This window comes from Zosterops lateralis, assembly GCF_965231275.1.
Source record: "Zosterops lateralis genome assembly, chromosome: Z".
Lineage (NCBI taxonomy): Eukaryota > Metazoa > Chordata > Aves > Passeriformes > Zosteropidae > Zosterops > Zosterops lateralis.
In genome coordinates, this window is record NC_139800.1 from 7,971,427 (window position 1) to 7,998,748 (window position 27,322).

General features: G+C 40.5%; 1 protein-coding gene across 2 annotated transcripts; it reads right to left on the reverse strand.

Annotated features, from left to right (window-relative positions):
• Positions 1-700: 700 nt before the first annotated feature.
• On the reverse strand, positions 701-27,198 carry CDK7 (cyclin dependent kinase 7). 2 transcript variants are annotated; one of them, XM_083882836.1, is made up of 14 exons: positions 27,096-27,198; positions 26,007-26,070; positions 21,594-21,796; positions 17,699-17,758; positions 14,574-14,607; positions 12,745-12,812; positions 10,971-11,039; positions 9,514-9,624; positions 8,314-8,432; positions 7,254-7,353; positions 5,384-5,470; positions 3,667-3,816; positions 1,918-2,065; positions 701-831 (listed from the first exon to the last, which is right to left on the reverse strand). In XM_083882836.1, exons 1-14 carry the CDS (start codon positions 27,132-27,134, stop codon positions 806-808), a joined length of 1,278 nt encoding a protein of 425 aa, XP_083738962.1. In that variant the 5' UTR covers positions 27,135-27,198; the 3' UTR covers positions 701-805. The 2 variants fall into 2 exon arrangements, with proteins under 2 accessions (XP_083738962.1, XP_083738961.1); XM_083882835.1 differs by lacking the exons at positions 21,594-21,796; positions 26,007-26,070; positions 27,096-27,198 and adding an exon at positions 17,948-18,078.
• Between the last annotated feature and the right edge of the window lie 124 nt (positions 27,199-27,322).

Sequence of the window (27,322 nt, forward strand, 5' to 3'; positions counted from 1 at the left end):
AAGATGCAGCAGCAGCATATGTAAGCTTGGTTCTCTCCACTGCAGAAGTTTGGTTACCCAGCAGAAACTCTGCTGCCTCTCCATGCTGGAATTCAGGCAAAGCTGAGTCCAGTGTCTGCACTATGGATTGTTCTACAGACCTAGGCTGACAGGATAGGATAGTTTCCCCAGCTGGATCTTCCTCTCTCACTGCAATCTTCAAGGCTTTCAAGGAAACAGTATTTCCATGTTCTCAGGTAACTTCTCCTGCAAGACTGGAATAGGGAAAACCCCCCCTTCCAAATAATTCACATTTAATCTGCACTTCATATTGTTTTCAAGGCAGTGGGTGTTTCTTTGGAGAAGTCTTAATGCATAACTGCTGAGAGTGCATATGTAAAGTTGTTTGTTAATACTTGAGCCTACTAACTGGAACAAAAAAATTCTACCCTTTCCTTACAGGGATACATTTTTATTGAAGGTCTGGAAGACAGTCATATGTTCATCTAAGCTGCATGTGATTCAGCACAGAGATTCTGCAAAATTAGTCTCTGTACACCTGTAGCCTGCAAACAGATTTGACAGTTACTGTCTCAGAGCACAACTCAAAGGACAAGACAACAAGCCAGATATAGCCATCTTTTTTGCTCAAGAACATTTTTATTGCAAAAAGCAGTGTAAATGAAACTTGTGTCAATAAGGAAATAGTAAATTCCTATCTTACACATAAAAATATTAGAAAATAACCATCCAATGACTATTACAGCTTTTCCAATGGCTGGGGTTCAGGGCATTTTCACTCATTTTCCTTCATCATCCATGGCAATCAAAAAACCAGTTTTTTTGGTAATCCTGAAAAGTGTAAATCACATTGTTAGCAAAGTATAGAAGTCCAGTCCCCTCCTCAATTTTGATATCATTCTCAAGATACATCTACTCTTAACTGCTAAATTCTGTCTAACAGTGGCCATACATGATGACATTTTCTAACAAATCTATGTCAGAGTGCTAGAATCAAAGTTCACTGAATCAGTGTGTATATTCCAAAAGTCACAAATTCTGTAATTAAGTTTTAATTGCATTTAAGATACACGTAAATATTTCTCTTTGTTCATATAAAAACCTAACCAGTCAACTGTTGATATGAAAACCTAACCACTAATTCTACTTTGAAACCTAAGAAAAGCAAGACTGTTCTAAGGCTTAAACCTGTCCCATCAAACATACACTCTTAAGGATTTTTCTTATGTGCTGTCAAATCCAGGACAAATTCTTAATCTTTAATATGAACACAATACTTTTGGTTTATTTCCAAACCAATAGTTTTGATATTAGATTCCTTATGCTGAATTAACATAGGAAAAACTTCAGTGCACCATCCTTTATAATCCCTGTTTTGTGTAGCTACAGCTCTGCAGGAATGCATATTAATAGGAGCAGAAATAGGTGCTCTGGGGAAGCAGTGCTGCATTTGGTTAAGGGACAGAGGACATGGGCAATTATGTCATCACAGAATCAGTATCTCCATTGATCAGAAACAAGTGGTAGCAGCACATACAAAGCATGGATGCTTAATACTTTCACCGCCAGTCATCCCTCTAGTGGTAGGTTTCCCTTGAGAATAGAGGCTGTTTTCTAAGAAGTGTTCAAGTTTGTGAACACACCCCATAGGCTACAGGGGTTTGTTCTTGTGGAAAAGCAGCACAGTGATGGCATGAACCTTTATCCCAACAGTGAGCTCCTAGTGCCAATTATTTTTGAAGAGTATACCCATCAGTGAGCACTCATTCTGACCCCAAACCATATATTAAAGGGCTTCAGCCAGTGCCCAGGGAATTAGTTCATTTAGAGATTTATTTTTCTAAAAACACTGGAAGCATCCCATTCTCTCTGGGCACGTAGCTCCTATTTAAAACTGGTGACATATTAAGAAATTACCTTGATCTATTCCTTCTGTTCTTTTCCTTTTTAAATTTAAAAGTGCATTTTGTTGCTCCTTTGCAGCTTCTGCAGGACAGTTGGGTCTTGGCAGCTGATTTCCTGGCGTGGGTGCTGGTCGGTTACTGAAGTACTTCTGTTTCAATGCCTTAATGATAATCCAAGAAAAAGAAACAAGTAATTAGTATGAAGTGCCATTTATAAAGAGATTATAGTGAAACCAAGCACTTTCAATTGGGATTTAAAAACTACTTGAACACTTTTGTACTACATGGTGGCCGTGGGGCAAATAAAGATTGTGTTTGCAATTGCCATCTACCCCACATGGATCCGTAAAGCAATGGATAATTGTATACTCCTAGTTTAAACTTGTGCTCAGACATCATGACAAAACCAGATTATTTTGTAAGAAGTCTTATGTAAGTGGCTTCTAGCTCTGAAGAATTTACATTCTGAATAGACAGATCAGATGAGATGAGAATAAAAAAGAAAGCAGGAATAAAGAAAAATTAAAGGAATATTTTTGAAATCTTGATCAGATTCAAGATCTGGACACCAGCTGTTTTGTTAGCTTTTAAGAAGGGCTTTCCCCCATATTTCTTTAACTGTGCTATTTCTACCCTGTAAACTGTGAGAAAGGCATCACTCAGAGCAGAAGATGAACCCTAGTCAGCAAGACTGGTTTAATGTAGTGGAATTATATACCTTACTTTAAAACTTAGGAACCATGAAGTGTGGTGAACAAAAAGTAATCATTACTCATGCCAGTTACATGATATTCAATGTCAGCTATAAATCAAATCAATACAGTAAGCACAAGTTGTTTCCTGTCTTAAACTGTGGCATTGTCAATAAAAAAGTTTTGACTGGAAAAATAATATATATTCAAGTCACTATCTTACAAATATGACCTAAAAAATGACTTCACTCATATGAACTACCAGAGAAATGTCTCAAGCATAGGAGAACTAATTATCTGGAAACTTATGCTGAATGTTCTTGAAGATGGTGGCCAAAACAGCCTGAATGTGCTCTGAAAAAGTCTTCTAGTAAAAAGATACAGAACACGTGCACTAATCTCCTGGATTCAGATCCAACCAGCAATGAGGGAGTCCTGGCCCTACGGGGCTGTTTCTTGCACGTTCCCGTATCAGTGTAAAGTGAGAGGAATACAGATTTCTAACTGCCAGCTGGTGTACCTTCCTCATCACAGAAATCAGTATTGAGAACTAGAACATTTTGCAAGATTTTTCTTTGAAGTCCTTCATTTCCCCCCATCTGGGAGTAGGGAGATTAGAAGTATCATGGAAAAGGATAATTAGATAAGAAAGATGGTTTCATCACCATAATCACAGAATTTTGTGTTTGAAAAGAACCATAAAAGTTTAAAAGACATTGAAGAAGAGATTAGATGAAGTAAGGAGAAAAACCTTTTCAACCCAGGGAAAAAGATAAGATACGTTAAGATTTAGCCTTCAAGCTTCAAGTTTTAGGTGACTGAATTTAACGTGTCAAATATGACTGTTGGAAGGTCATGGCTCATACACATTTTAGTTGTCTATCTTGACTCTACCCAAAATGGGGATGCCACTCACATGCCTTTCAAAGTTCTCTCTCTATTATAAAACATTGGGATTGTGCTTCTAGTAATTATTGTGATGTTTCATTTCAAACCTGGTTTACTGGCTTCAAAACATATATAAATGGTATTAACAGTAGTTTAATGAACATAACCCAAGTGTACTATACCTGAGTTGCTGTTACTCTAGTGCAAGGATTAAACGTGAACAAGCCTTGAAGAAGACTGAGCAGATCATCACCAGCTGCACTGAAGATATGTTGAAGTGGCATTCCAGGGAAAGGCTTAAATGTGACATAATCTGGAAGACTTGTCATCCCCTACAAAGACCAAAAATGGAATGTAAGTTTTATCCCTACAAAATGTTCACCTTTTCACAGAAAGCTCTTTCACCAGAAGAAACTCATCTTTCAAAACACATTGCTAATACTTGGTCACTGAAATAAAATAAATGTAGGAATAGTAGGTCATAAAAGCTTTTTTAAAATAACTGTTATAGTGTGAAACAACCTTCCAAATGATCTGTCCTTCCCTTGCTTTAGTTGTGACCAGTCCAAAAGGAAAACTGCTAAAGGAAGTACGAAAGAATTTTAAACTGGGTCAGACAAAAGAAATAAAACTTCCTTTAGTGATCTGACATGGTAAGAGGGAAACTATTTACAAAAGAATCGGTCTTCACTTTCTCTGCATTAATAGAAATTAGCTGAACATCATGTGCATTTTGATTTTAAATGCACAATTGAAACTTTATATGAGTAATGGGAGTAGGGAAGGAAAATATGCACCGAGCAGTTAAACAAAAAGTTACTTTTTGTGTCCTCCAGGTATGAAATCAATCCCATTGTGTTCACATTCTAGCCTAAAAATTACACAGACAATTGTAATTGACAACTACACAAACATAATGCTTTTGTAGTGTTTTAAGTATTTAAAGCCTTAGTTGTCACACTTCAAATTCATCCAAGTAAAATTAAATATTAATACAAAGTCAAAAATGTGTTCAATCAGCTTGATAGTAAAGGTTTCAGTTATTAAAATGTACATGTTTGGCCAACACAAAGATGACGCACTCCCAAATCCATTTCCAATCTCCTATTCTCTTTTCCCCACTTGTATCTTAGATCTTCTCCAAAGGAAGCAGAAATGTAATTTGAAAAACCTGCATGCATTCCATTTATAATTCTGGAGAAATATCAGAATTGTGGGGGGGGTTGCAGTGCCTCACATGGCAGTTCTCCATTTGGTGCACCTCCATTCCATGATCACATACCATAGCATTCCCTGATGAGGGAATTCAGGCCTCCCTGTGCCTGGCAGCTGGTACAAGTTACTCCTCAGACATTATGTCCCACTTCCTGTCACTGTTTAATGACCATGGTTAGACAGGTCATTGTGTGACCTGACAGTAACTTTGGCCTGGTGTTACTTAATTTGCTGTCATCTCAGAGAAAATTATACTACTAATTTGTATTTGTTTCAGGATCATTGTTGAGGCAAATTATCCCTAAAGCTATTGGTCTGTGTTTCTTACTACTCCCAAACTATAATTTACCAAGGCCAACAAATGATTCCTACTTCCAAAAGTGATTAAAGCCTTCCAGATTAAAGCATGCTAATTAAACCAAGCATCTCTAAAAACATTAAGCAGCAGCAATAATCTCACACCAACAGCCATGGGGAAACTGTGCACACAGAAAAGGAGTCAAGAAGTGTTTATACTGTTGCTGTTGACCAGAGGTTTGGCAAGAGAAAGAACAAATCTCAGCTGCTTCAGGAGATGAAGCAACTTCCTTCTGAAAAATCTACTCAAGTATTCTGGTATCACTATTTAATTTCAAGAGCTAAAAAAGAGACTAACAAGTACCAATGTTGAATAAAAAGACTCACAGGCCACTGTTCTTCTGTTGGAGTGCCCAGTGTTTCAAATATCCTCGTCAGCTGATCAAGATCAGAGTCTCCAGGCAAAAAAGGAACCTGGAAGAAGGACATGGCATTTGATTGAATTAACTTCTGAATTTCAATTTTAGAAAGAAGCTTTGAGTGATACCTCATAATTGCAAGGCAAAATCAGAACTCTGTATACCATCTTCCCACAAAGATGTACACTGGATATTTGAGGCATTCTAGTTATGCTCAAATGGATTCTGAAGGCTGTCTGAACCCAGGCTTGGTATCATTGACTTGACAGCAGACAGCTTAAAAATAAGATTACAGCACAGCCACATTAATGTAAAATTTACTGAACACAAAAAATATTTTATATCTCAGTCGTCAGCCTAAAGTCAGTTGGTCATGGCGATCTTTTCACCACCTGTTCTCTGCAGTTAGCTTTTATTTATATTTAAAATGAATTGTAATTAATTTAAAATTAATTACAATTGGATTACACAAGTTAGCCTTACAAAATGAAAGCATGAGGGAGAGTAGAGACCCACTAGGATAGAAAACTGTCTCATCAGTGTCACATGTCATTTAAACAAAGCAGAAGACTGAAAAGGCCATATCTGCCCAGTCCAACTTCTAGTTTGCATATCAGGCACACAATGCAAGTAAAAAAAAACTTGGTGACCAGAGCAAATTTTTGAAGAATTAGAGGCAGTGTTTAATTAATTAGTACAGAAAGACCATAATGGATACCCTTGTAGACAGCATACTAAATTGTGGCATCATGAAAGCCCCTTGAATAGAAACTGCTTTCATAAAAAGCTCCCAAAAGTTGTGCTGTCCTGAAAAAGGACGCATACATTTCAAAATATTACAGTGACAAAAACTGATTCATAATACACTTTCTGTTCTGTGACAAACCAAAGAATCAACTGAATTCAAGAATTATTGGCTTACTAACTTTGCTTAAATTCAACTTCAGCAGGTCTAATGCACATTTATGTACTCATCACCAGTGCTGCTTAAAGAGCCACTGTACAGTTCCGTATCTCAACCAAACTGAACCAGCACACCTATTTGGTGTGACTAATCAAGGCAAAAAGGTTTCTTTCAAGGTATTTTCACAAAGAAGGTTCTCCAGTCTGGTTTTGATATGGCCACAAAAGCATTCAAAAGTGCAGAAACCAATCAGCAGCCACTTAGTCATGGAAGATAAATTAGACTGCAGGCTGGTTACTTCATGCCTTCAGCCGTGTCTGTACCCAGCCCTCCACTGCTGCCCTCACAGTTTAATGTCTTCTCAAAAGAGCTGTATAATAAACCTTCTACTTCAGTGGAAAATACTCGAGGACCATTACATCTGTGTACCACATTGAGAAGTGCCATAGAATTATCCCAATGTTAACCTTCAGCTTCATTTCAGTATTGTCAACCAACTGCAGTTTAGAAAAACTAAATTGGTCTTCCACTCATTTCTAATAAACCCACAATTAAGGTACTGGTGATTATAATTGAGGAACAGTGTAAAAGGGACAGCCCATGCATGTGTCTGTGATGTTACATTTCTGGAAGTGTAGTGAACTAAAATAGGTGTCTGCAAGAGTCCACTACTTGATCTCTCCCAAGGTAAGACTCTGACAGTTCGTTGCAACTTTTTTACCCACCCGTTTTTAAAGACTTGCAATGTTTGTAATGTTTAAGAAGTCTCAGTGTATTATTCCAAAAAAGCACTTTCAATACAGTTAACAAGCTTTTGTTAAGTTTCTTCTAGCCTGTGCTCATCTTCTGCTTTTAGCAGAAAGAAGAAACCTGTAAAAAGCCATAGTGAATAGAAGGGCAAATACATAATGTTTATTTATATTTCAGTACTTACTCTGAGAAGCAATTCGGCTAAAATACAACCAACAGCCCACATATCAACACCAACACCATACATTCTAGCCCCAAACAATAGCTCTGGGGCTCGGTACCACCTGAAAAGAAAACACATTTTGGAAGAATTACCTGGCTTTGCTCATATCAAATGCTACATTATTGTAGCAATGCAAAAGCTAAAAAAAGGATATTACTTCTGCCTATATAATTTTCAGACATTGAAGAGCTGTATTCTGCAAAATGTTTTGTTTAAGAAAGAATGAACAAGTCTGTGCACACCTCACCACTGGCTCATGTACAACCACAGATTAACTGCAGTTTCAACTAACCTGATTACAAGTACTGAACTGCAGACCTGCAATGAAGAAAGTTCTTAACATACAGGTAAACTGAAATTTTCTTAAAATTTTATGTTGAATGAATCACAGCAAGACAGAATTTCTCCCATCCTCCAAGAATCTCCGTATCAACAGACCTAAGCATAGAGACCACTTTTATGCAAAATGAGCCTTTTTGTTTTGAAACAACTATTCACACTGCCTAAGAACAATCAAGTTTAATTAAATGACACTGCAGAATCTCTTTTGAATAAAGGTGTTAAACCAGCTTTGCCCAAATAGTTTTAGCATCACAGCAGTCAGAAAACAACACATTGCATATTTTGCAGCCCCACTTTTTACAGCATGCCTATTTTAATTGGTTCACGTTTTTGCCTCAAAAAAAGTAACGTGACTAGCTCCAAAAATGGTTCTAAGTCTTGTGATTAGCAGAAAGTAGCAGCTGTCTTGCTCCAAAATCCAGGCTTACAAGTAGATGCATACTATTTCCACACATTTCCAAGGAGTATTATTTTGACAGGTACAAGAACCACCCCTGTAGATACATACACTAGAAGTTCTTATGGAGACTCTGTTAAACTATGATTCCTTGTGGGTTTTTTAATGTGGCTCTTGCAACATCACATGAGCAGATCCCACTCTGAATATGTTGATTTGACATGACATATTTCAAGAAACACCTATAACAATCTCTGTGTAAGAAACAAAATAGTGTCTTACCTTGTTACTACCTGATGTGTATAAACTCTGTTTGGGCTTCCAAAAGATTTTGCCAAGCCAAAGTCAGCCAGTTTTAAAACTCCATTTTCATCTAGCAGCAAGTTATTTGGTTTAAGATCCTGTCAGTATAGAAAACAAACAATGAGATTTGTCAGTCTTGATAAAAACAGGTCTCTAATGAATTTTCTGGCAGACATGTCACTGTAAAATGAAAGTATCATATTGTAAAATGTAAGATTTGATTTTATCCTAAAACCTACATTGTGAGCAAAAAAAATTAAAATTCCCAGGAAATAAGTATTTCATCATATAAGAACATCACAGTGAGTCAGACCCATTTGAATATTAACACATACAAGTTGCAGAGTTTAAAAAAGCCTCTTGATACTTTTTACCTTTTCTGCAGATACGGCAGGTATGTTATCAGCACAGCTGCCAATTAAGTAATATAAAGACCTGGCCAATTCTTCAAATAATGTCAGAAATCATGGAAGTCACATAGCTCAGTACAGTAGCAGTGTATTGTGGGCTGACCTCTGGCCAACAAAAAGTATCCACACAACCATTTGCTCCTTCTATTCTCATCCCACCCACAACCTTCAGCAGTACAGAGAAGAGAAGATCAAAAGCAAGAAAACTCTAGGAGCAGTTTAAAGGCAGTTTAACAGATGAAGGAAAGAACTGAAAATCCAAGCAAACAAGCAAGGCCACAGAAATGGCCCAAAAGGAGAGTGAATACACAGTCTCCCAACAATGGCCAGCTTGGAAACCAAAATTCCCCTTTTTTCCTCTACCCCAGCTGTGTTCCCTCCTTACATCGTGCCCCAAGCCTATTTATCAGGGCAAGGACAGAGCGGGGAAAAAAAGAAAGCCTTGACACTGCTTGATAAAAAGCAGAAAACCTCAAGAGTTCAGCTGCTGTGAAAAAAGTTCAATCCATCCCAGGCAGACCCAGTTCACAGTGACAATTAAAGCCACCTCTAACTGGAAAACCTTTTCTATAAGTATCGAAGTCATAACCACATTAGGAAATCTCAACATTTCTGGTACTGCTATTATCTCTCCAAAACAGCAGATATGAATTCTTACGGAATGAGAATGTCTGAATTCCAAAACTACCTTCATTAGGATTTAGACTCTAAATCCACCCAATGTGATTTTTGCTGCAGGATGTAGGCTGTCAATTTAGTATATGCTTACCCTATGTAGAATCCAATGCTGATGTAAATATTCTAATCCTTGAAGCGTCATCAGCATATATGCCTTGATGTGAGACTGTGTCAACACAATACTCGTGTCCTTTATAATAACCTGCAAAGTGTTAAAGTCATGGTAAAGCTCAGCACACAAGACAAACTTATTTCCATTCTTTCAGCTCAAAAGTTATTTCAGCCTTTAAGAGAGGCTTCAAATTGGCAGTCATGTTCAAATGTTCTCTACTACTTCACTCTTTTTCAAGAAAAATAGGTCAATTCTGGAGGTCAGAAATTTAAATGGGGAGTCCAGACAGCTGATGTGAACTCTGCATAATCCAACAATGAAAAAATGTCTGGGAAAAAGAAGTTTGGTATTTAATCTCAGTTTCATGTTGATACCCAAACTTCCAGGACAAAGATGTACACATCCAAGTGATAAATGTGTCAGTAAACTTGAAATTCTGTTTCCACTTACTCCTTTCTCTTTGCACCCTAAGCCAACTAATCTTTGTAAATACAATGGCTTCCTCTCCTATTTCCAAAAAGACCAGAGGGTATGGCCGCTTTACTGTATCTAAAAAAAAAATCTACTTAAGTTTTCTACATTCTTTGACTTTTAACATCAGAATTCTATGCAAACAACCCAAAGCTTGTTTGTTAGTACAAGCTGTACTGTCCTGTTCAGTAATAGCCTTCTGTAAGTTGAGTTACAAAAGAGCCAAGACTGCACAAATTTCATGTATGCAGGATATGTTTAATCACAACAGGCAGCAGCCTCAGTGGCAGCCTGAGTGATACCACAATACAGTTTAAAGACTGCACACCACAGCATCATGCAGTATTAGAGTATTTCATTTTTCTTTATACACCAATTTTCTTCATCTCTAAACTTTGTGTAGCTAAGATGTAAACAGAATGAATCCTCTAAAAGTCTACTCATTACTAACTTTCAATAGCAAAAATCTCACCTAACCTTTTCAAGTTGTGCATTCATCTAAATATCAGCAAGCCTGTTTCTGTAAGGTACTGATTTGCAATTACCTAGTATTGCTACATTTGAAAATGTGTTTTAAGTGCACCTGATTTTACTACCAGCTTGTCTCTTACTATATTTTAGTGTCACTTACATGAACATGTTTGATATTATGCTTATCAATTGCACTCCAGAAGCAATGGTCTGAGCCAGAGGTTCTACACTCTGACTGGAGTTCCAGAAAACTAACACAGTAAACACAATTTGCTTCTTTAAGATCATGGTGACAAGTATTTAAAAGTAAAGGAATCAATTAAATTCGAACTCATAAAAATTGAAATTACTCAAGCTACTTTTAAGACATGATCTTCATCAACTGATATAATAAAAGTCACCTTTCTAATATGGGCAAATATAAGCCTGTTAAAGCAGCACTTTCATAAACCATCTTAAAATATAGAAAAAAAAGAAGTCTTTAAAAATCTTACCTCTAGGTCTGTTTCCATAAAATCAAACACCAAACTAATATTTGACTTGTGTCCAAATGCGTCAATAAGCTGCAAAACAAAATACATTATGATTAAGCACAGTCTGATTCTTCCAGTTTTCTGAAATTCAACATCATTGTAGTCTGCATGTGGATTTTCAGCTTATTGAGAACTGGTTTAAGTTTTTTGACTTGTAAAACAAAAATTCTTACTCAGTTTAAGTTCTTAACTCAGTTTCCAAAACAGAAAAAAAAACACCATTAAGCATGGAAATAACACTTTACATGGGTGCCTTTCCTTCCTAGACATAGCAAAAAAAGAGAAATAATTAACTTGGTCATGTTAACTACAACAGATAATGTAATGAACACCTTGTCTTCAAAACTTTGCTGTTCTACAAAACTCCTACCCTTTATTGAGATAAGACTGTTTGCCCATGGATTCAGCTCTATGTATCTGCTTGCTGTAAGTGTGCACTATTTAGAAATTTTAAGTGTTAGATTTATTAGCTTCAGATATTTTTAGATGCGTATTCATTTTTGTAGCTAGATTTCCAAGATAAACAAAACTCTTTGGAGAACATCCAAACAGCCCTTTCTTAGGATAAAGCTGTGTAATGACACAATCAATTCCTAATTTGAGATAACACAAACATGAAGTTGAGTAAAAACAAGAGATTATGTAGCCTGGTGTTCTTCCTTCAAGATGAGGAAGGTATATTCTCCCTGGTGCAGCTTATCCTTTAATCTCAGTGTGACAATCACATTAATTGGCAAATTGCAAGATATTTGTTTGAATAGTTCATAACAGTGACTCCCAAACCCCACAAAAAATTTTAAGGACTACTAAGAGGAGCACAACACTGCCTCTTGTTTTTGGACCCTGCTTGTGGAACTCCTGATCATAAATTTGTCTCTCTTTTTTGAACTGTTGATGCAATTTGCTCCTACATGGCCCATGGCAACACATTCTATAAATTCATTACACACTGAATGAAGCAGTACAGTTTCCACTCCTGCTGCCAAAAGGTTTTAAATACATCTCTAATTTCTAGGACAATGGGGTTTGTAGATATCAGTTCTGTATGGACACCAACTATCATCTTGGTTTTGCAGACTTCTCCATTGCCAGCCTTTCTCTCTCCCAAGTGATGAATATTCTCCATCCCTTTGTAATTTTAGCTGTCATCTTCTGCATATTCTCTAACCTCGATTTTGAAAGTAGGTTCAAAATCTGGAAGAAAACCATATTTCCACTTCGAAAGGTAAATGGAAAATTCATATTTCATGTACTTAATCAAATCTGACACTTTCTGATTATCTCTATGAGCTAACTTTAAAACACCTTTAGCTCCAGCTGGGTATCTGTAGGTATAAGTCTATCAAAATGCAACTAAAAAGATACCCATTTTATTCCTTCCAAAAGACATTTTAAACATCACATCTCTGTGCAAAAATAACCACATGACAAATAAGCCACATGACTTTCCCTTTACCATTGCATTGCCTGCTTTTTGTCACCAGTTCCATATGAAGCAAGCAATCAGCTAAATTCAGCACTGTGTTCATTACCAATTCTATCAGAGATGCAAAATCAAGTGATCTGCATTTTCACAATTCTTCCACTATTAGTACCTGTGTAGGCCCAAGCTAAAAACTAAAAGGATTTTAAATATTTTGCCATTAATATTGAAATAGGGACATTGCCATAATAATTGTTGAACTACTGGAAGTATTTGAAGACTGATTCTAGAACTAGCATTTATTTTACTTACACCAATAATATTTGGATGGCTTAGTTCCTGTAACAGCTTTATCTCCCTGAGGGCCGTCCTGTTGATTCCTACATTGATGGAAAGAGGAAAAGAAGATGAAAGAACAAAACAAAACCTTTAGATTTTGGATAAGCTTCTAATAAACCTGTCATTCTGCTACTCACAGACTACTTACTATGACAAATTACATTCTTAACACTCGACAATTTGCTAAATAACAAGGACACTACCATAACCAAGTAAATTGCTGCAAAATAAAAGTGGGCATAAGCTTTCTCCCAGAGCAAGTCCATTTCACATCACAGTAATCTGGTTTAGATTATGAAGCAACACATCTACGTTTTAGCAAAAAGGGAAAGTTCTAGCAAAAAAAACCCAAAACCCCCCACCTTTTTCAAGGTATTGGAAGGCTTACTTTAATTTTAAAGAAAAGTTTCATCTTGCAAACATCAGTCGCTCAACATGTCTCACTTCCAGAGGGAGGCATTCAAACCTCATGAATAAATCTCTTTTCTTTTTGACTTTGCATTATTAAATAATGCAAGGCACATGCTTTTCTGCATTCATGCTGTAACATATATGAGGCATAAAAGAGAGTGACCAACACCTGCTTACTCTTGCTTATAGAGGAAAAAGCAGGGGCCAACAGGGAGCAAATGGTGCCCTTCAGCACTGTACAGTGCCACTAATGGGACTGTACCAAACCATGATTCCTGCAGAGTCCCAATTCCTCCTTCAAAAATGGTAGTATGTGTGGCTTGTATGAGAAATGGCAAGCAAATGCTCCTTTGCTATTTCATGCAGGAACCTGCAGCTGCACATGAGCTGAAAAACAGTGTTCTCCTAAAACCTGGGATACAAGTCAATGCTAAGACTAACAGTGTTTTGGGCTAAGGTACATGGATTACTTTACATTCTTGCTTTGCCTGTTTTAATTACCTGTTTTGGACTCAAATTAACAAAAGTTGCTTTTGGGTGGGCACAGTCTTAGACAAAAACAAAAAGCATGATGCCATGTTATCAGATAACACAGGGAAAGCAGATATTATTTTTAATAACATCTTTCATCTACAACTAGACACTGTGGCTGCCAAAAGTAATGACTGTCCATAAGGGCCAGGGGGCCACTGAAGGCCAGGTGGATCATGACTCTCAGGCAGCTGGCTCAGCTGTGGGACTCTGGGATGAGTGATCAGTTTCCCTTCAAAAGAAAGGAACTGGAGAGTTGACAGCAAAGACTCTTCACTAGTAACCTGATGAAGGAGTCTTGGAGGACAGCAGCCTGCACACAAAATTTTGCTGCACCACACAGGCAGCAAGAGAAGGCCAAGATTACTTGGTCAGTGCACATGCTCTACAGTGCTGAATATAAAAAAAAAAAGGACACTGAGATAGGAGTTTTGATCTTGTTTTTATCCCCTTTTGCCTCTGCACACATCACAAAAATAGAACAAACAAAACATCTGAAAACAGACACAAATACTCTCATTCATCTTAAATATTTAAGGCATAGGGATGTATTGATATAAGAAGGTATTCTAAACTCAGTGCTCTTGTTATTACTACTATTATTCTATGCTATATTCATGTTTGAATTCCATTAAAACTGAGAAGTTACATACTCATATTTAGACATATGCCATGCATGCAGGTATCTATGCTGTTTTTGGCTGTCCCTGCAATTTGTGAAGCAAACCTCTACTAAGCCTTACTGCAGTCACAGAGCTCAATTGTCTCAGCCAGTCGTATGGGAAAATTAAGCTATCAATTCACAAAAGCAAAACAAACAAAGCACAGCTTCTACAGCATGAATTTGTTTTAAAACTCACCATCTTTAGCTTCTGATCTATGCCCCAGTTTAATCTGAAAATAAATATTTCATGTTAAGTAAGATTAAGCGGGTGGGGAATACATTTTTTAGTATTTCTCCTCTAAGACAATGAGTTTTAGAATAATGAAGCACTTTATCAAATGGGTTGGTTTTAATTGGGGTTTATTTCCCCCTTAAAAAAAATAACTGTCTCTACAGCATTAGTTTTTACAAATAATAGCCACGATGGCAGTAAAACCAGACATACTGCAAAGTGACAGCATAAACTGCTTTGTAGCCACAAAGCTTTATTATATCACTAATGAGCTTCTCCTCAGGGAGAAATGAGAGCTAAGTAATTGACAATTATCTTACAATGATTCCGGGAAAATTAGCATAGGCTGTAAACTTGGGCTGACTCCACATCCTTTTGTCTCAATCATCTAATGCCCTGAAATTTCAAGTTCAGAATCCTACCATTGATATTTCCAGATGATAAAAGAAAATATTCTGATGCAATGAAGAAGGGTCCTCACCACAGCCTCTACCAGTAGCAACCATATAAGGGAAGTATTGCAATGCTAAAAGGGATTATGCATTAAGCAAAATTACTTACTATTGACACAATTCAGCTTGTTGAGTCTTTAACTAAAAAAAACACTGTAACATGCATTTTTCATCCCTTACAAAGAATGGCTGAGGACTCATTTTTAATACAGAAACTTCCTGCAACCCCTTCAGATACTAACAAGTGAAACACTTTATGACAACATAAACATTTTCATCATTTGTATGCAAACAATCACAGTGGAGATTCAATATCACTTTTGTCATATTTTATCAAGAAACTATCATACTGGATTAAGGGACATTACTGGAAAACTCCCCAGTCTAGTAAGGCCCTCTGATGACTATTCACTATTGGTTGTTCAAGCTGGCAGCAACACCATAACAATTAAAAACTGAGGGCACTCAAAAGTGACTTCAGGGCCCCAGGATAATTGATAGAAGGATAGTGATTTCCTTACAGATAGTGATTTCCTCAGTCCTTCTGGTATCAAGAAATAATACTGATAGGAATGGGCAGATCCATCAGATTGACACGTGGCTCTGAGGTTGGTGTCACCAGAAAAACTTTGGGATTGTCTATTCAGCACCTGTTCTACTGACACCTGCTGGGTTCCACCTTTCTCAGAGTGGAAAAAGAGCTCTGGCACAGGAGCTGGCAGGGCTCATTGACAGGGCTTTGAACTGGCTTGGAAGGGAGCAAAGGAAAATACCCAACTTAGCAGTGCTGATCAGTGGGATGGTGTGTCAAAACCTGACGAAATGAACACTAAGGGTCACCTCAATGTGCTTCATGAGGTGTTGGCTCAAAGAACAACACCTGAAATGATTCTCTACCAGGACACTGCATGAGGAACAAACAAGAGCAGCTCAAAGCTTTGACTCAGCCCCAGAGGTTTGATATCACTGACTTAAATGAAACCTGGTGACTGCAGTGCCCTGCTGGGCAGCTCCAGCTCTTCAGGAGACGTGCACAGGACAAAAGGGGCAGGTGGTGACATCAGGTGTGAGGGAAGGGCTGGAATGTACAGAACTACAGCTGGCAGTGGTGCAGTGAGAGCCTCTGGATAGAAATAAGGGACAAATAATGTGGATGTCATTGTGGGAGTCTGCTACAGACAGCCCAGCCAGGACAGTGACACCAAGAATTGTTCTTTGAGGAACTAAGGGATGCCTCTAAATCAACTGCCCTTGTTTCTGTGGGGGACTTCAACTTGCCAGAAATCAGCTGGAAGCATCACACAACAGGTACAGCCTGGGCCAGAAGATTCCTAAAAAACTGGACAACTTTGTGGAAAAGGTCCTAAGGGAGCCAACTCAAAAAGATGCTTTCTTTGATCTGCTGCTTGTCAACAGAGAGAATCTCATGAGCAAAGTGGAAACTGGGGCCATCTTGGCTACAGCAATTACAAAGCCATCGAGTTTAAAATCTCTGTCGACAGTAGGAAAGTGCCAGCAAAACCTCAACCCTGGACATTAAGAAAGCAGACTTCGGGCTGCTCATGGAATTAGTAGGTAAAGTCCCTTGGGAAAACATTTTTGCAGGTGCTGGGTCCATCAGTGCTGGCCCCTTTTTAAGCATCACCTCTTAAAGGCACAAGAGCAGGCATTTCCCAAATGGCACAAGTCAAGCAGATGAGGCAGAAGGCCAACTTGGCTGAACAGAGATGTCCTCTTGAATATAAAGTAAAAAAGGAAGATGTGTGCCCAATGGAAGAGGGATTAGGTGACATGGGAAGAATACAGAGATGCTGCTTGCCACTTCAGCATTTATTAGAAAGGGAACCAACGTGAGATGCCAACCTCAATGGACAAAGCTGCAGGAAACAAGGCTTTGCTAATTAAATTATTCAGGAAACAATTTGTCCAAGAATGACAGGGCTTGAGGTAACAGCATGAGGCTGATTCAGGAGAGGCTTAGGCTGGTTATTAAGAAAAGATCCTTCATCCAGAGGGGCTGGGCACTGGAACAGGCTTCCCAGGGAAGTGGCCATGGCACCCAGTCATGAGACACCAGGAGGTGCTTGGACAATTATCTTGGACACGTGGTGTGAGTCTTGCATTGTCCTGCACAGGGATGAGAGCTGGACTTGATAGTATTGATTGGTCCCTTACAGCTCAGCATATTCTATGATTCTATAAATTTTAAGGGATTTAATAAAGGATAACATTCTGGACTGAAGGAAATTGGGCGCAGCAGCAGGAAAGATTTAAAAAAAAAAGAAAAAAAAGCCACTATCAAGTTACAGTAAAGCCTGCAGTTAGGAAATGTGTGTTTGTTTGTTGAATAAACCTAACAAATAACCAGAAATTCAAGTCACAGACCATACAACCCTTCAGAAACACAGCAAAGCCACTCCCTCTTTGAGGTGGGCTGGGCATTACAGACAGCTTAACCAGATCATTTAAACAAACTGCTCTAGAAACAAAAAATGCCTATTATACCGTTTTTCATCAAGTCGGTTAAAAAAAAAAAAAAAAAAAAAAAAAAAAAAAAAAAAAAGTCGTAGGTAGGTCAAGACCAACCAGACACTTGGTGACACGCTTCTCATAATGAGGAGACATTCTGACACTTACCTTCTTAATAGCCACGATCCGGTTGTTCGTTTTGTCCCTGGCTTTATAGACGGTGGCGAACTAGGACAAGAGAGAGATGCTGCCGTGAGCAGGGCCCGACAGACCGCAGGGGAGAGGCGGCCGAGCCCCCCTCAGCCCCAGGGCGAGCCCAGCCCGGCCCCCCGCGCCCCGCTCCCCCACGGGCGGCGACACGGCCCGGGCCCCGCCGGGCGCCTGCAGCCCCGGGGCGGCCCCGCCGCGCTGCCTCACCTGCCCCTCCCCGAGGAAATCGAGCTTCTCGTAGCGCTTGGCGCGGGCCCGCGCGTCCATAGCCGGCGGGCGGTGAGCGGGGCGGGCGGTGAGTGAGCGGGGCGGGGATGCGCTGCCCGGAGCGGCGGCGGCGCCTCTCGCTCGGCGCTTTAACCCCCGGCCCCGCCGCTTCCGGCCCGGCCCGGCCCGGCCCTGCGCGCGCAGCCAGCCCCGCGGGGCGCATGCGCGGCTCCCGCATGGACCAGCCCCTAGTGCCGGGGTGTTCCCTGCGGTGTGTCCGGTGTGACCCTTTACAGGTTATCCCACAAACTGCAAACTGCGGATGTTGTGACACTGGTATCGCGTCTAATGTTCGGGCAAATTTCTGTATGCTCTCTGCGTAGAGAGGGCTTTGTTTCTTTTTTTTTTTTCTTTTTTTTTTTTTTTTTTAATATTATTCTCTAGGAAAGGGATGCTCTCAGGTGCTTCATTAGGTTCTACTGAAAATATTTAATTATACTTCTATAATTTCTTCGTTATGAAGAATTACTTACAATAAAACTTTAAGTACTTAAAGCTACCGTTCCATAGCTATCAGAGGTAAATACTGGAGAAATTCTCACTTGAAAATTAATTTCCATACATGCCCAAGCTTTGCTGTTATTTAATAAATTGATCTATAAGATCAATGAAGCTGTGTAATTGTGAAGAACAGCCATCATCTCTTGAGAGCAGTTCAGTGTCTCTTTCCTGCCTGTAAAATCATTCCCAGTGAGATGCCCAGGTGAGTCAATCTTAGCTCGATCCCTGCAAAAGTGGCATGCCTCATACTGGAGGCCATCTGTATGTGACTGATCAAAAACAATAGCATGGTTTCACTGAAGGTAAGTCTTACTCGACCAACCTGATTGCCTCCTACAAGGAAACAACTACCTGGATGGGTAAGGGGACAGCAGTGGATATTGTCTACTTGATGTTAGTAGGCATTTCAACACTGTCTCTCACAACACCCTCACAAACTCAGGGATGTGGGCTGGATGAGTGGACAGTGAGGTGGATCAAGAACTGGCTGAACAACAGATCCCAGAGGGTCAAAATCAGTGGCACAGGGTCAGGAGGCCTGTCCCTAGTGGTGTCCCCAAAGGTTCAATGCTGTAGTGTTTAACTTATTCAGCCATGGCTTGGATGAAGGGGCAGATCCTGCTCAGCAAATTCAGAGGACACAGAGCTGGGAGCAGAGGTTGATACCCCTGAGTGCTGTGCAGCCCTTCAGAAGTACCTCAACAGGATGGAAAGACAGGCAGAGGAGAACCATCTGAACTTCAGCAAAGGCAAGTCAGGGTCCTGCTCCTGGGGAAGAACAGCCCCAGGCACCAGCACAGCCTTGGGCTGCCCTGCTGGGGGAGCAGCTCTGAGGAGAAGGACCTGGGGGTCCTGGTGGACAACAAGCTGTCCATGAGCCAGCAGCGTGTCCTGTGGCCAAGAAGGCCAATGGGATCCTGGGGACATTGGGAAGAGCATTGCCAGCAGGTCATGGAAGGTGATCCTGTCCCTGTACTCAGCCCTGGTGAGGCCTCCCCTGGAGTGCTGTGTCCAGGTCTGGGCTCCTCAGGACAATAGAGACATGGAGCTCCTGGAGTGGATCCAGCAGAGGCTACAAAAAGGATGAGGGGTCTGGAGCATGTCTCACAGGAGGAAAGACAGGGGGAGCTGGGGCTGTTCAGCTTGAGGAGATAGAACTGAGAGGGGACCTCTTCAACATCTATCAGTACTTGAAGGAAAATTGCCAAGAAGATGGACTAGGCTCTTCTAGGTGGTGCTGAGCAATAGAAAAGAGGCAATGGGAAGATATTGATGCACAGGAAGTTCCACCTGGACATGAGGAAGAGCTTAACTGTGCAGGTGGCCACACACTGGAACAAACTGACCATTGAGGGTGTGGAGTCTCTCTCACTGGAAATATTCAAGCACCATCTGGACACAATCCTGTGCTGTGTGGTCTGGGATGACCCTACTTGAGCAGGAAGGTCAGAAAAGGTGACCCATTGTGGTACTTTCCAACTTGACCCATTCTGTGATTTTGTGATCTCGACCAGTGGAAAAATAAAATGACTCTGTTAGATTGTTCATTTTTCAAATGGCTAATTAGAAAAATACTTTAATGGTGCAGACATCATATATATTCAATTGCTATTAGCCATTAACATGAAATCCTTCTCGGTCACAAATCAGTATCTTGTGTGTTGTGTCCATTTTATCCCCCATCATATAGGATTTTATAAAAGCTATTAGTGTGCAATATTTTTTAATATTAAGGAAACACCTTTATTGTGAATATAATACCTCATTCTTCTACAGTGGCCAAAAAACTATCTTCTACATTTATTCTGGACCTCCACGCTGTAAAAGAAAAGCATACAGTTAAATATATTTCACTAATAGAACACAAAACATAAATGAAATTCTCTTTTGCACTGTTACAGACTAAGAGACATAGTTCTAATTTTAATTTCTGATTTTAACATTGACTTTTATACCTATTTAAAAACAGGCATAGAGTGTCAAATATCAGCATCTACCAGTCATGGCTACATTTTTTTTCAAGGGAAAATACAAAAAAATCAACACATGCTACCTACAGTTACAGATGATTCCACATCTCTTTCTCTGAAGATACCTGACTCTTAAGCTTAAAAATGTCCAACAAACACAATGCTAACAGACACAAGTTTTAAAATAACTCACTGCCTACATTCCAAAGTCCAAAGTAAAAAAAAAGCCAAGCGGAATCATTACAATCTTAATGAGAAATCATAAAGCTATTCAGTTCATTATTTTCCCAATAAAATCACTTTACAACTTACCTCACTATTAAACAAACTTCTGCAAAAAGTCAAGAAGTGTATTATTATTGATTTCTACTATATAGATGCAGCCTACTTGCATACATGAAGGAAAACATTTCCTCTACTAACATGGTTAATGCTATTACATGTCCTTACCATTTACCAAAGCTTTGCAAGCATCTTTTCATTTCAAACTTACAAGCACAAATTCCTTGTGTTTTGTGCATTCTTGCATTGAATCATCCATTTTTACAACTGAGAATTGTTACAGAACAGAAGCAGGTTTTTGTTGCCTTTCATGTACAATGGCATATATACAAGAATTGCAGAAAATATTTATATCAGGTTTAATAAAATGTTTCTACTACTAGAAATACAAGAGTTAATTTACTAATAAATAACTTTTAAAACTGGTTTGAGAAATATTTTGGACTTTGACCACCTGGTAACAGCTTTTCCTGGTCTAAGAAGAGACTTCTGTGCTCCTGCCCAGCACAGTCAAATTACACATTAAACAGCTGTTATAAAACAGGCACTGGTGGCAATTAATGCAGGGTGTGACTATCACCAGCTTACTGCATATCTGTCCTAAGTCCAATTGCCTCTACTCAGTGGTACCACAAGCTACTGTACAGTGAGAGTTGGGTACCTTCTGTATTAAGAATTGGTAAGAATTGTATTTAAATGTATAATTCTGTAAGAATTGGTACATTGGGTATTGCATATGAAAACTACAAAAGCCCAGGGCACGTTCTTACAAATAACTACTACAGTAATACCACACCGGAAGATGTAGAAATAAGCTAAAGGAAAAAACTTACTTGAATATATTCAATCTCTTCATCTGACATTTGTTTCCTTCTGTATTTCTGAGGTAAGGTTCTTGTTAATTCAGAAGTGTCTGGTGTACCTTGTACTCTACTAGCAGGTGAAATACTTTGAAAGGCTGATGATTTGCCTCCTACAGATTCCTGTGCTTTTGAAGCAAGGAGAGATGGCATACTTGCTTGTAGAGAGTCCTGTACTGAAACCAGATTTCAAAACCATTTACAGAAATATTATTAGATTGCAAAATTAATAAGCAGACAATAAAATCTACCATTGCTTGAAGGTCTTATTCGTTATAACAAATACCTAAAAGAATGAAGTCACTGTACTTCTCACAACCTGCTTTTATTGCTGTTATATGTATCAAATGCAGAATCTAAAAATTCTGGCAGTAGTTTGAATGGCAGAACTGCTGATGTGGAAACAGAAGATGTATCAGCATGTACCCTAACAGTGGCTTTTTCAATGGGAAGCTTTACTTGGAGAAAAAGCCTAAGGTTATGTAAATACTTGCGTGTGGGCAATTATGTAGAGAGATAACTGAGATGATGCTTTTCATTTACTGCAACTGAAAAGACAAGTGAAAAAGATCTAGAGGCTTAGAGAAAGATAAAGCTCACTACCACAACAAGCAATGCAATACTATTTTTAATAAAATGGCATCCTATCACATTTTGTTAATGATGCGCAGAATGACCACCAAGTATCAGGCATCAGCAATCAATGTTAATGAAAAGCAAAGAACAAGGAGTGCATGAAGTTCTTCTCAGGTGAGGATCAGGAGCTAAGCTTCAGGAATTCACATTAGAGAAGGTGCCTTGATTGTGCAGATAGATAGCAGAGATGACAAAAGTGCAGAGTTGTCACAGTCAGCATTCCTTAGGTCTGTCCCACCATGGCTGATTTTACAAGGGAAATATGCAATTTCCCCTCCAGCCAGGACAGAGATCATAGCAATATGTTCATTTCAGCACTCAGTCCCATATGGGATGGGATCCATCCCAGGGTGATGAGGGAGCTGGCAGATGAGCTTGTGAAGCTGCTGTCCATCATTTACCAACAGTCCTGGCTCACTGGCAAGGTTCCAGATGACTGGAAGCTGCCCAATGTGACACCCATCCACAAAAAGGGTGTGAAGGAGGATCCTGGACAGTCAGCCTGACCTCAGTACCCAGTAAGGTGATGGAACAGTTATACTGAGTGTCATCACACAGCACTGACAGGATGGCCAGGGTATCAGACCCAGCCAGCACAGGTTTAGGAGGGGTAGGTTGTGTATGATCAACCTGGTCTCCTTTTATGACCAGGTGACCCACCTGGTGGATGAGGGAAAGGCTGTGGATGTTGTCTATTTGGACTTCAGCAAGGCCTTTGACACTGTCTCCCACAGCACACTCATGGAAAATCTGGCAGCCTGGGGCTGGGACAGGAGCACTCTTTGCTGGGTTAGGAACTGGCTGCATGGCCAGGCCCAGAGAGTGGTGGGGAATGGTGCTGCCTCCAGCTGGTGACCCTCGGGGGTCAGTGCTGGGGCCAGTCCTGTTTAGTGTCTTTACTGATTACATGGATGAAGGTATTGAGTTGTTAATTGGTAAATTTGCAGGTGACACTGAGCTGGGAGCATGTGTCAATTTGTTGGAAGGTAGGAGGGCTCTGCAGAGAGACTTGGAACAGCTGGATGGATGGGCAGAATCCAATAAGATGACGTTCAATAAGTTCAAGTGCCGAGCCCTGCATTTTGGCCACAAAAACCTGCAGTGCTCTAGGCTGGGGCCAGTGTGGCTGGACAGTGCCCAGGCAGAAACAGACCTGGGGGTGCTGGTGACAGCAGCTGGACATGAGCCAGGGTGTGCCCAGGTGGCCAAGAAGGCCAAGGGCTCCTGGCCTGGATCAGGAATAGTGTGGCCAGCAGGAGCAGGGAGCTCATTCTTCCCCTGTACTGGGCACTGGTGAGGCCACACCTTGAGTGCTGTGTCCAGTTCTGGCCCCTCAGTTTAGGAAGGACATTGAGACACTTGAGTTTGTCCAGAGGGGCTTGGAACACAAACCCTGTGAAGAGTGATTGAGGGAGCTGGGGCTGTTTCGCCTGGAGAAAAGGAGACTCTTGGGTGACCTTATCAGTCTCTACAACTTCCTGAAGGGTGGTTGTAGTCAGATAGGGGTTGGTCTCTTTCTCCAGGCAGTAACTGACAGAATGAGAGGACATAGTCTCAAGCTGTGCCAAGGGAAATATAGGTTGGATATCAGGAAAAAGTTTTTTACCGGAAGACTGATAAAAGTACTGGAATTGTCTGGCCAAGGTGTCACTATCCCTGGATGTGTTTAAAGAAAGACTGAATGTGGCACTCAGTGCCATGGTTTAGTTGAAGTGTTAGGGCTGGGTTGGACTCGACAGTCTTGAAGGTCTCTTCCAACCTGGTGATTCTGTCATTCTGTGATATATAAGGGTAAACCACCTGACAAAGCAGAATGCTTCCACAGAAGTCCCTCCCAGTGCTCCAGAAAAATGAGCAAGACAAGTGCAACATCTAACAGCTGGACAGAGGCTCTATGTAACTATAAAATAAGCAGCATGAAAACTGCGTGAACTGAAGCATGTGAGCAGCTACAACACCACAGTTTTGCCTGCCTTTGTCCTTCCTGGCTCCAGCAAGACCAATGACCACAAAGGAGAGGGAGGCAGTTTTAGCCTTAATGAGTCTGATGCAGTTGCAGGATTTGGACAAACAATCAAACACCTGCAGCACTGTGACCAAAACACCATTGAGAGGCATATTCAGAAGCTGTCAGTCATAAGTCTGGGTCTGAAAGTCCCAAGGTGGTTCAGAAATAATGGAAGATCCCCAATAGAGCAAGATGGAAGCGAGTCCATGAGAAGCAGCATATTGTGAACAGGGGGCAAAGTATTTTTGTTTCAAGAAATAATACACCTTACATACAAAAAAAAAAAAAAAAAAAAAAAAAAAAAAAAAAAAAGCAGCTTCTCCAAGTTTGTTTCATCTACCACAAAAAAAGTCTGGAGATCTGTCAAGGATTTTCCTCTACTGCATGTTTCAGTGTAGCTGAAGTAGATTCATTGATTCATTAGCCAATTAAAAACATCAGAAGTGCAGTAATCAGAAATTTTACTGCTGCTGCTTTAGTTCTATTACAGTCTCTCTATTACATCTCTCCTTTCCCTGCTTGAGACCACAATGTTGCAGTAGTAATAGGCCCACTAGAATCTGGCTGGCCTTTCACATCCAGCCTGAGGAGCTGCTCTGAGGAGCCATTTAGCTATGCAGGAGCAGCAATCTGGGACAATTAAATGCAGTTTTTGCTACAGCATTGAAGCAAGACAAAGTAGGTTGCAGTTTACTAACAAGATGGCAGATCCTGATGAAGGTAAATAAAAGATACAGATACAAGAATCTTCTGACACAGAGATAAACAAGAGGTCAGAAACACATTTTCAAGCTTTTGAGAAAATAGTTCACTAGCATGACAGGTGGTGCATTTGGCTGAACTGTGCAAAATGTACAGAATTTTGACAAAAAGTTATTGTAGAAAATAGTTCCTGAGAGAAAAATAGTTCCTCTTCTAGTAAGTCAGAAGAGGCATTTATATGCACTGTGGAGTTTCAAATGTAAAACTAAAAGCTAAACTGTGGGCTTGATGATGCTGTGGCAAATAACTAGGCACAGTATAATTTCAAAAGAAGTGAGAATAACATAACATAGCTTTTAAAGACAACTCCTACTTTTCTTTCAGATGCTTTTTGACCCAAAAGGATTTCTAAACCAACATATTGCTAATATAAATATGTGGTTTAAATATAATAGTATTTGGAATACGATAAATATCAACATAGGTATAAAAGTTAATATCAAAGATTGCAATGAAATGTTTCTTTTCCCGTCAGCATTAATTAGTAACACAAGAAAATACTTCTTAAATTGTACAGAGGGCTGGATCTCCCAGCTATAATCCTGTTTTGAAAATAGAGCAGAAAATACATCACAACTTCAGCTAAGAAAAAAAGAGGAAAAAGCAATATCATTTATGTAAATATCACTGAATAACTAAAGCTGCTTCGAACTGACTTGGGCACAGTCATTTCAGTAAATATTAGTACTTGGGAAAACACGACTTTATATAAAGCATAAAACAGACACTAGAAATCTTTGTGAATCTTTCTTGAGAAAAAAATAAAGATGTGCATGCATTATGTGTCTACACACAATTGTAAAGAAAAGAAGTTGTGAAGAAAGTTCAAGAGTTGCCTTCAAACCAAATCAAGCCTGTTTCAAAAACCCCACTCCAACTCAGTTCAGCTGTATAGCTGAAAGCGTTAAACTGAGTTCTTGAATAAAACAGTACAAGTAAAGAAATGTGGTGCAAGCTGTATCCATACCTAAAATACTTACTTTTAGGTCTAGGACCACTTTTTCTGTCTGGGAACTTTATTAACGGAGTATGTGGCTTGACTACCTAGAAGGAGACCAGGTAGGCAGAGAAACAGACACAGTTCACTATGAGTAATTAAATGAAATGTACATGTATCAAACAACCGCTCTCAACAGCTGCTCTCTTCACAACTACTCTGATACACTTACTACTACTTGAAGATATCAGTTTACCGCAAGAAGAATTTTATTTTAAAAAGTAGTCCTGCACCCTGATGTCCAGAGCAAGTACAGGCTTTGCTTTCCTATTCTCATCAGTGTGTGTGTGCAGAAACAGCCACTGCCATTGCATGGATACAATCGCAATGCAATTTGCTCTGGTGAGAATCCACTCACAGTGCTGTGTCCAGCTCTGGGGGTCCCCAAAGCAAAAAAAAAACCCAAAATATGGACGTGCTGGAGCGAGGGCAGAGCAGGGCCATTACAGTGACCAGAGGGCTGGAGCACCTCTCCTGTGAGGACAGGCTGGGAGAGCTGGGGCTGTTCAGCCTGAAGAACAACCCAAACAGGGCAGGTTTGGATCAGAAAGATTAAGAAGAAATTCCTTATTTTGAAGGTGGTGAAGCACTGGCACGAGTTGCCCAGAGCATCTGTGGCTGTCCCATCCCTGGAAGTGCCCAAGGCCAGGTTTGGAGGGGGCTTTTAGCAACCCGGTCTAATGAAGGTGTCCCTGCCCACGGCGGGGGTGCTGTAACTAGGTGACCTTTAAGGTCTCTTCCAACCCAAACCATGCCGTGGTTCCACAGCGTTTTAACACACGGAATCGCGACCTGTACTCTGCCCGCACAAAGCACTTTCACCGTGGAGAGGGCCATTTTAGGAAGGATCTGCCAGCCAGCTCCGCACCCTTTGCTGTCACAGCACCTGCGACACCGTGTGCGCGCCACTGCACGGCTCTCCCCAAGGACACCGCCCGCCCCGGCGACATGTCCTCAAGCCGGAGCCACCTCAGACCTGCTGCTCGGCGGCGGCAGCAGGAGAAGCGAGCCCCGCTGAACCGAGCCAGGGCTCCGGCTGTCTCACACGCCGCCGTTCCGGGGCCGCCCTTACCTGCACCGCCCTGGTGGCCGCCGCCATCTTGCTGCCCATGGTGACGAGCCTGAGGGGCAGCGCCGGGCCCCGCCCACAGCAACGGCCGCCCGCCGTGGGCGGGGCCCGGAGTAGTGGGCGGAGCCCGGAGTAGTGGGCGGAGCCTCGGTCTGTGGGCGGGGCCCGGCGCGCCAAACAAACCGCTTTATCCTGAGTCAAAAAAACCTCCGCACCAAACAAGACATTTT

Bases quoted from the DNA above. Each gene is read 5' to 3' on its own strand.
- CDK7 (XM_083882836.1), bottom strand. From the start codon at position 27,134: ATGGGCAGCAAGATGGCGGCGGCCACCAGGGCGGTGCAG. The intron at 8,433-9,513 runs GTAAGCATATAC...CTATACTGACAG, and splicing joins AGCATTGGATTCTACATAGG to GATCTTAAACCAAATAACTT. The intron at 5,471-7,253 runs GTAAGTACTGAA...TCCTTCTTCCAG, and splicing joins TAGCCGAATTGCTTCTCAGA to GTTCCTTTTTTGCCTGGAGA.